Source organism: Cydia amplana, chromosome 10 (genome assembly GCF_948474715.1).
Source record: "Cydia amplana chromosome 10, ilCydAmpl1.1, whole genome shotgun sequence".
Lineage (NCBI taxonomy): Eukaryota > Metazoa > Arthropoda > Insecta > Lepidoptera > Tortricidae > Cydia > Cydia amplana.
The window spans coordinates 4,254,690-4,269,090 of NC_086078.1; the positions used below are offsets into that span (position 1 = coordinate 4,254,690).

General features: G+C 34.0%; 4 protein-coding genes across 4 annotated transcripts in view; 2 read left to right on the top strand and 2 right to left on the bottom strand.

Moving 5' to 3' along the window:
* The window catches only part of LOC134651460 (acylphosphatase-2-like), a 199,337-nt gene that overhangs the window by 135,485 nt on the left and 49,451 nt on the right, over window positions 1-14,401 (top strand). The gene's annotated exons all lie outside the window — the stretch shown is intronic.
* Window positions 304-7,073, bottom strand: LOC134651668 (zip homologous protein 2-like). Its single transcript, XM_063506767.1, is given in 8 exon segments — window positions 304-439; window positions 752-855; window positions 1,944-2,021; window positions 2,786-2,889; window positions 4,599-4,731; window positions 6,370-6,489; window positions 6,719-6,792; window positions 6,877-7,073. Coding segments are annotated over 8 exon segments (855 nt in total). The 5' UTR covers window positions 6,983-7,073.
* LOC134651330 (transferrin) overlaps window positions 8,061-14,401 on the top strand; it is a 37,559-nt gene continuing 31,218 nt past the window's right edge. Inside the window, exons 1-3 of the mRNA XM_063506402.1 lie at window positions 8,061-8,195; window positions 12,019-12,121; window positions 13,773-13,912. Coding sequence (XP_063362472.1) covers window positions 8,135-8,195; window positions 12,019-12,121; window positions 13,773-13,912 — 304 coding nt within the window. The 5' untranslated portion in view covers window positions 8,061-8,134. The remainder of the gene's footprint in view (window positions 8,196-12,018; window positions 12,122-13,772; window positions 13,913-14,401) is intronic.
* Window positions 10,500-11,475, bottom strand: LOC134651531 (uncharacterized). The gene has a single exon (XM_063506634.1). The coding sequence runs from the start codon at window positions 11,473-11,475 to the stop codon at window positions 10,519-10,521; it is 957 nt and encodes a 318-aa protein (XP_063362704.1). The 3' UTR covers window positions 10,500-10,518.

The window sequence follows — 14,401 nt, forward strand, 5'->3', positions numbered from 1 at the left end:
ATAATATTATTGCAACCACAGAGTTGAAAGACAGGTAAAGGTCGCGAAGATAAAACAATAATTGCATAACACGCCGATTTTCTCGTATTTACGTGCGATACGCACACATTTACACCGACCAGTGTATTACTCAAATCCGATAAAAATTATTTAGTAAATAAGTGCAGGCGAAATCGTTTTTCAGTAAGTCACAGATTAACTTAAGCGTGCATATTTCTGTCTATCTGTCAACATTGACTGTGGAAGAAATAATATACATAGATAGGTACGTAGCGAAATAATAATTAATATGTAAGTAATTATCTAAAATTTCATAATCTTCATTCCATTTTTGAATGAACAGTTTTTTCCAGCTCCGCTGCAGTACAGGGCGCGCGGTGACAACTCGAATGGAGAGTTCGTCCCATAGCCAGACTCCGGACTTAGGTTATTTAATATCCTAGAAATGTATCATTTTGAGTCGAAACATGAAAAATAAGTAATTTGTGTAAGTAGGTCTCAGTCATTTTTATATCTTAGTTAAACGAGTTTTAAGACTGATTAAAAAATACTCTCATAAAGTTAAAAGATCTCTGTTAAAACTCAATCTCTGAAAAGAATGCCTAATTATTTTTAAATTGCTAAACTCCCTCCAATTTGGAACACGATTAGCATTTTACGAACGATTTAACTGAAATTAGAAAGCAGCTGTTTTTTGTTTTGCAAATAAAAATCAATAAGGCATCGCAAACTTTCTTGAAGATGCGTTCACAGATACCGTTATTAGAGACTCTTTAAAAATTCGCTGTACCCTGCCGACTCGGGGGTGGGCGGAGTGTACACCGTTGAAGTGATCTTGTTCGACGTGTTTGACCTCTGAAAATTACAAAATAATATAATAAGTAAATGTTGTATACATAATAACATAAAATATTAGAACGATTAACGTTGGGATTTCTACATGATTTTTGCTTTTTTTTCCTGCCCTTAACGAGTCATTAGTATTTTAGACTTTTTGGCAAAATGAAAAAGTTAGATTAAACGAATATGGGTAAATATAATTCGTCGGGCTTAAAGCCCTAAGTAATATTAACATTATTTTTATTGTTTTGTCTTGTTACTTTGTTACTAACCAATGATATGGATATGTATAATGACTGAAATAAAATTGTTCAATTTAAATTTAAAAAGAATTGATGTTTAGTTCTAACGTTAATTCCAATCTCTAGAAAATTATTCAATAAATTAGTTGAGAAATTCGTCAAAGAAAATTCCAAATTAAATACTAGTAAACTTCATATTTCTCTCGTGTCTTAATTAAGATTCTCTCGGGACAAATCAAATTGGGTACTTGTATAATGACTACAAAGAAAACTAAAGTACTAGGGATACGCGAAGCCTTCGGCGTCGCATTAATAAGACTGGCTCTGTTGAAGATTAAAATATTATTTAATGAAAAATCCGTAGTATTTAAGTAGGTATATTAATTAATGAAGGTTCATTGGAAGATATAAAGTGTCATTCTATGGAACTTGCTAACTATGTATACAAAAGTCACTAGTAAATTGACATTCAGAGACAGTTTTAATATGACGGTTTGTTTACATAGTTAGCAAGTTCCATAGAATGACACTTTAGCTGTACTATGTACCTACGTATATAAAAGATTTCTAAAAGGAGTTATGCAATATTTGACTATGTGTTGAAGGTCCTATCTTAGGTGTATGTTGTGTGTTAAATCTATCAATATATATGTACCTATCTAAAAGATATGCAAGAAATGCAACTCGACAACAAACCACGAAGAGTAGTATTAAAATAATACACCATGACTATTATGATGATGTAATGTTAGTACATACTGTGCTTATGAACATTTTTATTAATTGCATTCGTAAATCAGTAGAAATATTATGTACCAACTCTACTTAGTAACAAAATAAAAATTATAATTGGTAATTCACCTGACTCGTAGCGCTGTAGCAAGCCGGCCGCTGCTTACTTATCCGGGATGGGGTCACCAGGTTAGACTGACAATACGCCTGCAAACATATATTATCGTAAAATATGTTTATTGTTTACTATTATTTCATACCAATCTGATAAAAGTATACGATAATAATAATTCGTATAAATCAAGCGATATTAGACCTTTTATTCATGCCCTTAGGAACGAAGATGTTTGTGGAGATAACGGGAACACCCGATCTTGGAGGAAAATTGATGTGAAAAATATTAGATTGTAAAATAATTTGTAATTGAGGAAAAAATGGATGATGATCATTAGACATCATTAGATTAGGTATAATTAAGAGTAAGAGACATCTATAGTTCAAAATAAAAGTATATCTAGTCACCTATAGTAAATTGTTAGTCAGAAGGTACAGTTAGCGGCGAAAATAGCTGGTTACGTAAATTCATCATTTTACTGATTTTTTGTATATTTGCTACCGTTTGTGACTCATTTTCGGAATTAATCATGCTAAAATATTAAATTATGAGTTTAATTTAATTTCAATAAAACTTTAGAATTCAAAGTCACATAAGACTTGGACTGGTTTAAATTAGATGCTAATTATTTTATTTTATTATTAACACCAACATGACCTTCAAAGAATGCTATCAATTATTTCTGGATTGTATAAAATAACAAGACTTCAGGTTATAAATGCCTAACAGTTTTTGTATTGGGCACAAAACAGATAAATTAAAAGTGAAACCTTCAAAATGACATTAAATTCAACCCTCATACTAATCATAAGAGCAACCTGAAATGTAATATACCTAAGTCATAATATGCACTCACAGAATACGGCGTGCTCTTAGCTGGGCGCTTGCAGGCGGGGGCCTGTATGAACGCCGGGGACAGATTAGTGCCCGGGGAGATGGGGATGCTGAATGGGGATTGCTCTGAAATATTACAAAGTCAGGCCGTTGACCGCGCGAGTCTTATGGGGGTCACTTCAGTACTAAAAAGTCTTAACACTGATTTAAACTTTCACGATTTTTACACATTATTAAATTGTACAACGGGACTTAATCGTGTATCTAAGTTTTTAAGATTTACCTCGTGGTTTTGTTTACTTACTTAGATACGCGATTAAGTCCCGTTGTACAATTTAATAATGACTAAAAAGTCTTGTTAATATAATATCAAGGGTGCACGGAAAGAACATGTCTATAGTCACTCTGAAAACATTCTGAGTTATCGCGGTTTGAAAGTAACGATGTTCATAATTAAGCGTATATCGTGTATAGGTGTTTTAAAAGTGAGAAATAACGGAGTCATTTTATGATTACAAAGGTAACAGAAGCTGTAGCTGTATCTCATTTTTCAAAAAAAGTAGCTACCCTTCATATATACAAACTTCTATACAGGGGTGGTAATGTTCTCTGCAGCTGACTGTAGTAGCTTGAGTATGTACCAAACAATATAATATAGGTTAAACGTCCCAATGTTGTCCATTATAATAAGTAGTATGTTAGTATCTAAATGCAAGTTTTTATTAAAGAGTTATGGCGTTATTTATAAACGGCTCCTAACTTAATGAGTTGATGACATTTGATGATCGTCGTTTGTCATAGAGAGGGACAAACGATGAACATCAGCTGATTAAATTAGCAGACGTTTATGAATAACGCCGATACTTATTAGGGGTAAAAATATAACATTATATCATCTTTCCATTTTGAAATTAGACACGTACGTAGTAGTAGGTAAGTATAAAAATCTTGTCTCATTGGGAAAAATGCAAATGCATTTGTTTGAGCTGCTGAGGTGTAAGTTATTTAGCTACTAAAGTGTCATTCAATAGAACTTGCTAACTATGTAAACAAACCGCCATACTAAAATTGACACTGAATGTCAAATTACTAGTAACTTTTGTTTACATAGTTCGCAAGTTCTATTGAATGACACTTTACATGCTTCAGTTTCAATAAAACTTTCCACAGATTATTAGTAAAGTGAGGAAACCTCGCCAAGTTGTACCCGTTTGCCAAATTGTTACTGGGTACATTGTTTAGTTCGCCTAAGATATTCTAAAGGCTTGTGTGAGTTTGTTTTAATGATTCGTGTGGCAGATCGAACATCTGTGGTAGGTATCACAAGTTTCACAACCTGTCAATCCAATTTTAATTGCTCAAACGAATCAGGCCCAGTAGACAACATGCCAATTGCTAACGCTACGTAGCGAACGAAACGCAACTGTCACTGTCACACTAATGTAAAAATAACAACACCTTGAAGATATTTATCCATTTATTTTCTTGTCTTCTTCCAATTCACAATAATCTCTTCTCTTGACAACCGCCTGCTAGCACGACTCAACAACCAAAAAAGAGAGCTTGGCGAAGCGATACCGATTGTCACCTTGGCTAGGCCGGCAGTACCCTCTCGGGTTCGCCATGGACACTATATGTGACGTTATCTATGAAAAGGGACCTTATTGTCGATGGCGTTTACGCCATTATTAACGATGCTTCGATATAAATACAATGCCACGCGACGCTGTGCGGCGTAAGCGCAATGGACAATAAGGTCCCTTTTCATAGATAATGCCCCATATTTAAGCGCTTCATAAACACGAGTTTAACATTTAACGAGTGAATTCACTTACTCTTGTTAGCGCTGGCGAGCTGTGTTTCCAAATTCTTGATAGTTTTCTGGCACTCTTTCAGTTGTTTGTGCTGCTTTTGGCATATTTCAGTCATGCGCTTTAGCTCTGTGCGGGCCAAGTAAAACTTTTTGGTCTGTTGACAATAATTATTTTGAGCTTGAAAAATATTCATATTAAAATTACCTGTTTGGAAATGAGATGTTTAGATTTTAAAAACTGAATTTTATCATTTATTTATGCTACAGTATGGTCTATCAAGTTAAATGCATTCAGCATTACAGTTTACAGTAAATCCGATTACCTTAAACGCAAGCACAACAGAGTTCGGAACATGTTCCTTCTCTTGTATCACATATCTAAAGATTAACCTGATCTAATAAAATAAAACCAGCCAAGTGCGAGTCGGATTCGCATTCCAAGGGTTCCGTACATTACACAATTTTTAACAATATGTTTTTTTTTAATGAAAAGTAAACTATTTATCTTAAAATTATAAAATATATATATTTGAGATAGTCAAAGTGAGCTCTTTCATTTGATATGTAACACAATATAGTTTGAAAAACTTTATTTTTAACTTTCTCTTTTAACCCCCCAAAAGTGGCCTCCATATTTAAAATTTATTTATTTACGTTACATGTCCGTCTTTGGGTCAGAAACTTACATATGTGTGCCAAATTTCAACTTAATCGGTCCAGTAGTGTCGGAGAAAATAGGCTGTGACAGACGGACAGACGGACGGACAGGCAGACGCACGAGTGACCTATAAGGGTTCCGTTTTTTCCTTTTGAGGAGGAGGCTTTTTCCTACTAGTGATGTACCGACTATGGTTTTGGCCGACTAGCCGACTAATCGGCACTCGGATGCCCGATTAGTCGGCCGACTAGTCGGCTAGTCGGCCAAGTTCATAATCGTTACTTCCCGATAAAGATTACATTCGTATGGCAACTGTAGTAGCTTTATTCAAGTTCGGATGCATTAGATAAACATTTTTTTTTCTCCTTGCGTCGTCGCGCTTTCTATATCAACTGAAAAATGTTCCGTGCTACTGCGACGATACACCTACATAATTACCTATACATGAATTTAATATGAACATAAGCACATTTTGTACCCTAAATACGCATTTTAGTAGAATGGGCATGTAACATTTGATTAATATTGGCTTTTTATTTTATTTATGTCCTGTTTTCTGTAATTAATAATAGGCCGACTAATCGGCCTTTTTTGCCGACTAGTCGCTGACTAATCGCCAACTACAAATGTGGCCGGATAGTCAGCTTTCCCGACTAGTCGGTACATCCCTAGTACCTAAGGAACCCTAAAAATAACAATATATAAAGTAATAGCACTAAAAAGCATAATAACATCTAACTTAATGGCTGTGTGACAAGGTATTGGAGGTAGAGGTAGGTATTTGAGCACATTGTGCGGTGTCGTGGCTTTAAATTAAGTTCCCCCACCATACACTTCGCAATTACCAATAGGTCATTAGTCTAAAACGCATATACAATTTATAATGACATCGAACTTTACAGAAGGAAATTTAAAACTAAATAACTGACTAACTTTAACCTTTTGGACGCCAATGACCGATATATCCGCACCGTAGGTTCAACGCCAAAGACCGATTAATCGGTCACATATCACAGAGCAACATAGACATACGTGCATATGCATAAAGTTCAATTTCAGTTTTGACACTTCGGTGACGCGGCGTCAGCGTGACAGCTTTTGTGTTTGACACGGCGTCGAAAAGGTTAAAACTTACGGACTGTAAAAGATAAGACAAGAGACGTCTTCTATGCTGTCTCTGGAATTGTAAGACTTCACTGCATTTCTTTATAAACTCTTCAGGCTCTGTGAAATAATCTTGGACTTCGGGTTTCATCTGAAAATATATGTATTATGTAAATTTGACTAAACAATGACGTTCAAAACCACAAAGAAAACGAATTAGTACAATTAAGAGTTTTGATGATTAGAGATATATTAAGTATGTAATTATGAAATTACGCAGGAAACATTTTTATTAAATCTCACAATTCACAAAATTGTTCAACACGTAGAATACATTTATACAATAGAATAGATATTAACTGTATTTTATAGGTACTTACGTCCGGTACTAATTTCATAATAGAACATGGCAAGCGGCATACTAAACATGTCGCATTCTCTTTTCCTTTTGTTACTGAAGAAGAAATGTATGTATAGGTAGTAAGTATATAAACACTGAACTAAAATAAAATATTTCAAAGAAAAATATTTAACAAACCATTGTCCAAGCATTTATTGCAAAACATATGACCACATGATGTTAAATGTAGAGATATTCCTGGTTCTAATTGAGAGAAACATTTATTGCAGTGGATCCAATCCATTATGATGAATAACAGATCCGTAAAAAAATATTTTGACTAAAAATAAGTAAAAACTTGATACGCGAAACTTTTGAAAACTGCATTCATCTAGTCTACCCTACCCTACCGCGCCACCGCGCCATTTTTTAGGTCGTTTATAATGCGGCTTTTAATAACAAAATTACTAGTGTCAATATAGATCAAGTTGTTAAACATATATTGCAAAAAATCTGAGCGATATCGAACATAACACGAGCTAGAATATCAATAACGGAGTCTTAAATACTAAATTTGACCTCTTATTTAATCGTTTTATTTAGAGCTTTATTATTGCTGCTTCCACAGATGACTACCTGATAAAATACTTAATCGACTTTTTTAATGACATTGAAAGACGCGCGACAACGGCATTAAATTTTTACTTGATATACAGCCAAGTAGTGATAAAAGTCGTTAAAATATTATATATTTTTAATGAGTTTTATTACAGATGATTGGTCGAGTGAATGAGTTTTATTACAGAGTAATCACGGTTAGTTTATTAATTAATAAGCTATTTAAATTAAATAATGTATAATTATTGCAGTGAATTGATTGATTTTATTTATAATTATTTTTGTTTTTTAGACAAATATGTACTTTTTTTCTCACGCCCATAAAAGTTAATCAAAACAGATGTACCTAAATAAATACCTACGTTCTATCACAGTAAACGTGCAGCGACACTCAAACCTCTTGTAATTTGGGCATGGGATGAATAATAATGAGATTTATCTGGCATAGGTAAGGGGAATAATTTACATGCAAAATCTGTGCTTATAAATTCGATTTTTCTTTCTTTCTTTTATCTTTTTTCCATGAGTAACAAGAAAACCTTAAGTGTTAGAGAATCCTTACACTTTACAGTAAACAGGAGGTACATATAACTGGAGTAAATTTAATAATACATTTAAAAACTCCCAAACGCTCAATATCTATTTCATAAAACGACACACGTACGCACCGTGTCTTCAAAACTTGTCTTAAACTACCATTAGCATACAAATATCATCGCAGATCCACCACTGTGTCACAAATGGAATACAGCCTCACATCTGGCTGAATATAAAAGAAAATATCAGTCTTGTAGTCGGTAGTGTGTTCTCGCGGCCGGGTCGATCGGCTGGATTGACCATGACATTGAAATATCTAGTAGTTCTGTTGGCCCTGACCGGCGTCCACTGCAAAACATCATGTACGTTTGTTTTTTTTTTGTTCTTATTTATTTGCGTATTTTAACCCAGTATCCGATTACATTACGGTTTTCACTGCCTATTTAAAACACCTAGTACCTACCTATATTGATGCTTTATCGTCATTTTAAGTGTTGGTTTTTTTTTATCTAATTAATCCAATCAAACCATAGGAAGGTTGAGTTTAAATAAAAGTTTTTGGTACTTAAATTTATTTTGTTAAAACTTTTGAATACCTGCAGAACTACAGATGATGCATTACAAAGAGGTTCTTTGTCTATTTTATTGTGCCAAAATATGAGTAGTTTTGATGGATGCTTCTTTTTTGTCATCAGTTTGATTTGGTTTGGACTGCATTTATCTCAAAACAAAAGATTCCGTCTGACATTTCGTTAGTTAGAGCATCTTTTTAAGCACAAGATTTATTTTAAGATTTATTATAGTATTGAATTCATTTTAATTATTAACTTTATTTGTTTTGTTTGTTATTTAAGTTATTATACAAATTCATTAATGGTTTAGTTAGGTCAAAGCACAAGGTAAAATTGGGTAGGTACTTTCCTCTACTTAAAATAAATTATTTCACACCGTGCACGAAATAAAGCACCAGATAATTATTATAAAAACATACATAGAAGTTATTTTTAAACACAATTTCTCTTTATTAAAACAGATACCTAGAAATATAAAAAGTAGGCGACTTGACCGTGACGTCACTACACACGTTTTCATATAAATTCGCAAATCGTTTTGACAGTTCTAAATAAAAAAGAAGCTGATTTGACTAGTAGGAAAGTACCAAATTGGGCAGCTTCGCTTGCTGTTATCAATGTTTACAAACAACTTGTTGCCTATCGCACTCTTTTATTACCTATGGAAATAAAACACCGAAATTGAGTACCGCTTTCAGTTCGTTAACTTTTTAATTTCGTTATGCTAAATATAGTTGGTCAAGCAGATCTTGTCAGTAGAAAAAGGCGGCAAATTTGAAAAATGTAGGCGAAGGGATATCGTCCCATAGAAAATTTTAATTTCGCGCCTTTTTCTACTGACAAGATTTGCTTGACCATCTATAGATAAACATTGACCCACGTCTAATAAATTAACGATGGGCATGTTTTTTTTAATGTACTAATTGGTAGGTAAGATTAGACCAAGTCGATTTTGATAGCATACGTAGTGCATAAGTGTTATTTATACGTCATAATTTCATGTAATTTCGTAGAATTTTGACGTTCAAAATAAAAAGGCTATCATTTTTGACACATGCCTTCTACCTCCCTCCATCCTGCGTCACTCCCGGATACATACAGATACTATTTCCTCCACTGTCACTAACCGGGACCCGAAGTTTTCCGCAGCCGATGACAGAGCGATCTCCGGGGTGGGGCCGAATGTCCGGAACTACCGGTAGTGCCCGGAATTCCGTCCCGGTGGACGCGACCCCGTTCCGAACGGAACTTATAAAATGCTGCAACTGTCCCGCGGGATGAATCGTGGCTGATTAATAGGAACTATGGCTGGAATTTATTTATATTATCTAAATTATCTTCCACAGTTTTACCCACTTGCATTATTAAAACATAATACATAAAGTGTGTCAAAGGACTGTCTTATTTCAAACATAGACAGAGAGAGTCATACTATCTTTGTATTACACTAGTACTAGCACCCAAAAGAAAAGGATTATAGTTTTTTTTGTTCCTATTTACTGACAAATTGGTTTGACCATCTATACCTAACCTAACTCAAACACACCCAACTTGTCAGTAGAAAAAAGGCGCAAAATTCTAATTGTCTATGGGAAATCAACCTTTCGCGCCAAATTTTTTAAATTTTCAGACTTTTTTTACTGACAAAGTGGCTGTATCAATAATCAAAGTATAAATAGGTAGTTTTTCTACTCCCGTACTTTTATTTGTCATTTAAAGGGTCGTGCACACAACTTTAAAACCCTACTTTATAGTTGTCAAGTCTTTAGTCTATTCCCCAAAAAAGAATTTGTGCATACGATTTTACAATACTTCGTGTAATGACCACTTAATAAATATTGAATGAAATACAGTGTTGCCAACCTTATTTTAAATGTCATCTCTGATTTTTTTTTTTTTATTTATTACGAGCATTGGCAACTTGGCCATCAGCTCAAACATAAAACGAAACAAATTACAATTCCAGCTTATACACAGTACAATGTGATATGAATTTAAAAGTTACATTACATTAGTCTATGTGTAAAGTAATTATAATCTTACAGCTTATACCTAAAATGTAACATTACATTAGACATACATTTTATGGTTATTTCAATCATTTATGAAAAAATTACAGACTGCCAATAGTGTGAATAACAAATTCATAGATTACAGGATATAATTGTTGATATTTCAAAAGGCCCTGTACAGAGTTTGGCAGAACTTGCAAACCTGTATCCATACACATAGCAACAAACAATAGCCTTTGTAAATTAAATGAAGGACAATGGAAAAGAATATGATCAAGATCACATAAATTAAAATTACAATGTGCACAAACAGCAGAATCACTTAGCTCTAATCTGAATAGATGTGCAGCAAAACGACCATGACCAATGCGCAATCTACACATAGTTGTAATAAATCCCCTTTCTACATATTTTCTTTGGTATTCAAACCACGACTTGGTACTAGGTGCCAGGACTATTTCAGCTAGCCATTTCCCTTTGACTTCTTTGGATTTAGACCACGAGTTATTCCACCTTCTAATCATAAGTTCTTTAACAAAAGTTACTAAATCGGATTGAGGTACTTTTAAATCACAAACTTGGATATTTTCCGTAGATTTGGCAAGCTTGTCTACAAGTTCGTTACCAAAAATTCCTGAATGTCCCGGAACCCAGCAAAATTCAACAGTAATATTTCTATTTAATAAAGAACTTAAACAACTTCTTAACTTATAAATCAAATAATTTACAGATCCACTTACACATTTATTTTTAAGTGCTTGTAAAGCGCTCATGGAATCTGATAGAATTAAAAACTTATTCTCATTTATATAATTTTCATGAATGTATTCTAAAGCGTAAATAATGCCTAATACTTCAGCCGAAAATACTGAAAAATAACTACTACATTCGAAAACCTTTCCTATGTTCAAAAAAGAGTCATAAAATGCAAAACTGGTCCTATCTTTAGTTTTAGATCCGTCAGTATATAATTTAACAAAATCAGTCTTATCATCAAGAAACTCCAAAAAGTCATATTTCGATTCAAATTTGACCAGTTCAACCACCACGTCTCGCATAATATCATTGTATTCATGTTCAAAACAGGGAAGCAAATTAGACCAGTAGACTATATCTTGAAATTCAAAGTTTAAATAAGTTATAACATCACTTATGGAAGAAGAATTAGGAAACGCTATTAAATTATAATTTGGAATATTTACATTATTTAAATATCTATAAGTAACATCGTTATCACGACTTGTCATCTCTGACAAATAAGTGAACCATAGAGATGTTTTTTTTTTTTTAATTTCATTCATCCTTTTTCCCGTACCCTCCATTGTTGCTACTTCTTGAATTAAATTTACAATTTTATTTCAAAGTAAGTGCTTGGTCGTAGAAAAAGTATTGTATGCAACGTTGTTTAACTGAGTCAAAAAATACTCGTGGCGTCTTTCACGTATTCACGCCACTCGCCTTTTTTGACCTCTCTTAAACAACGATTGCATAAAATACTATAATCAAATGATCTTTGCTACTATCAAAGTCTTAAAAAAACATTTTTATACGGAGGCCTGCCTACCGCCAACATTGAACAATTTTTTTTTATTCGCCCACAGATAAAATATGCGTTCCCGTACAGCACCTCAAGTCTTGCCAGGACATGCTGGAAATCCCGACTAAGAGCAAAGCGACCTTGGAGTGTGTGGCGGCCAGAGACAGGTAAATTCATAATACAATACAATAGACGCGGCGGGTTAGCAACAATTCAAACGTAGTGTTGCTAACCCGCGATCTTTCAAATTTGCCACCTTTTTCTACTGACAAGATTTGCTTGACCAACCATAATAATTAAAAAGTTAAATAACGTTATTATCATAACAGTTTTGTGTATCATAATTGGCTGAATGGGATTTCTATTACTGAAAATATCATCAAAACCTCCAATTATGTGTCTTTAATTGGAATTCATTTGTGACGTTATCTATAAAAAGGGACCTTATTGTCGATGGCGCTTACGCCATTATTAACGATTCTCCGATATAAATACAACGCCGTGAGAAGCTGTGTGGCGTAAGCGCCATCGACAATAAGGTCCCTTTTCATAGATAATGCCCCATTTATCATTACAGGACGTTCGTACTTATGTGCAAAATAAAATTTACATTTCAACAAACTTTAATATTTACGAAATATTCAAAATAGGTAGTTATTCCAGAACATCGTCAAAGAGTGACTAAGTTTAATTAAAACCTTATTACAATTTATCTTACCTACTTTTTCTCGGAACTTGGAAAAAAACTTACAAAATCGCGAACACAAATGCTATTTTAAATATTCCTTCTCGGCCGTGTACGTGCCTAGACTTGAAGTTGGTTTATCAATAAACATGATGTCTTTTAAGTGTATTTACGTGATGTTTCTTGAGAGTAATGTCAGTGGACTCATACTCTATTCAATTGTTGTTAATAGTTAATATCCGTAGCCTCTTAGTCACTTGTTTCTTTGCTACTACAATCTACATTGTATCCTACGTCCTAACACATATTAAAAAAAACTGAAGCAAATAGAATACTCACTACCCATCTCTAAATAGAAACAATGTCGGTAACAAGTAGCGATTTAATACACTAGTTATGATGCAAAGCTACTTCCAAAATATATACAGTGTGTGGCCTATAACGCGGGAGAATAATTAAAACGTAGATTCTACTCCTCAAACTAGACAATGTTTGTTCAGCAACTTTTAAAAATAACTTGTGGTTTGTATTTTAAAACACTTTAAAATTTAATCGAACACGCAATGTATCACGAAATTGATTATGCCTGTACGGTGACAAGACTGACGGGCGATGTCAATTAGACGGAATTTAAAGTACATTGAAAATATTATTTAGTTTGTTTGAAAAAGGGACAATTTTAAGACTACATAATTTCAAAAAGTTGTCGAACAAAAGTTTTATTGTTTGAGTAGTAGAATCTACGTTTTAATTATTCTCCCGCGTTATAGGCCACACACTGTATACCTCTAAATAGGGACTTTATACTGGATACCTATATTTTTGGAATGTTAGCTTGTAAAGATGTTTGTGAACTCGACCGTACTTCCTAGTAGTTTCTAGTCAGTAGGTACACTAGGTACCTACTTACCTACTGACTTGTTTAAGTTTTTTACGGGGGTAGTAAAATCGAGTACAGCGCACGCTGTAACATAAATGTTCAAAAGCGAAGTTCAGTTGTCTGCAGAAAAAACTAAAATATTTCGAAACGTCTAGTCTGGTTTAGGTAAAAAGCTAGATTTGAGAAAATTAGACGAGAGTCGAAACGAATGTTTTTGTTTACTTAGCTGTTATTATTTTATCTTTGTCTCTAGGGTAGAATGCCTTTACCAAGTGCAGCAACGGCAAGCGGACTTCGTGCCCGTGGATCCCGAGGATATGTACGTGGCCACCAACATACCCAACCAGGACTTCGTGCTGTTCCAGGAGTACAGGACTGATGATGAGCCTGATGGTAAGTTACCTGTTTTACTCGCCAATAGATAGCGCTACTACTGTTTGATAATTGATACAGTAATTACAGTACTAGTGATAGTTACGCCGATCACCGATAGATGTTGCTGCCTGTATTTAAGATGGCGCTATCAAGTTTTCCGGAACTTCATGACTCATAAGTCCAGACTGAATCCGTCTGATAGTCTGTCAAGCCATTTCCGTCCGTCCCAAAGAAAATTTGAACTTCGCGCCTTTTTCTACTGACAAAGTGGTTTGACCGGCTATATAGTTTATGTATATATTAGTACTTAAGCTTTCATAAGATACGGAGGTGTGATAGACAAATTACCTAAATGTTCTAATTCCTGCGTAAAAACAAACCGAACGAAAGATGCAAAATCCGATAAAAGCTTTCCTAATTAACGAAATTACCTTGCCTAATTAAATAGTCTTTGTAGAAATAGGATTTGTCAATTTGCTTACAATTTCAGCAGATTCCACCACGCCG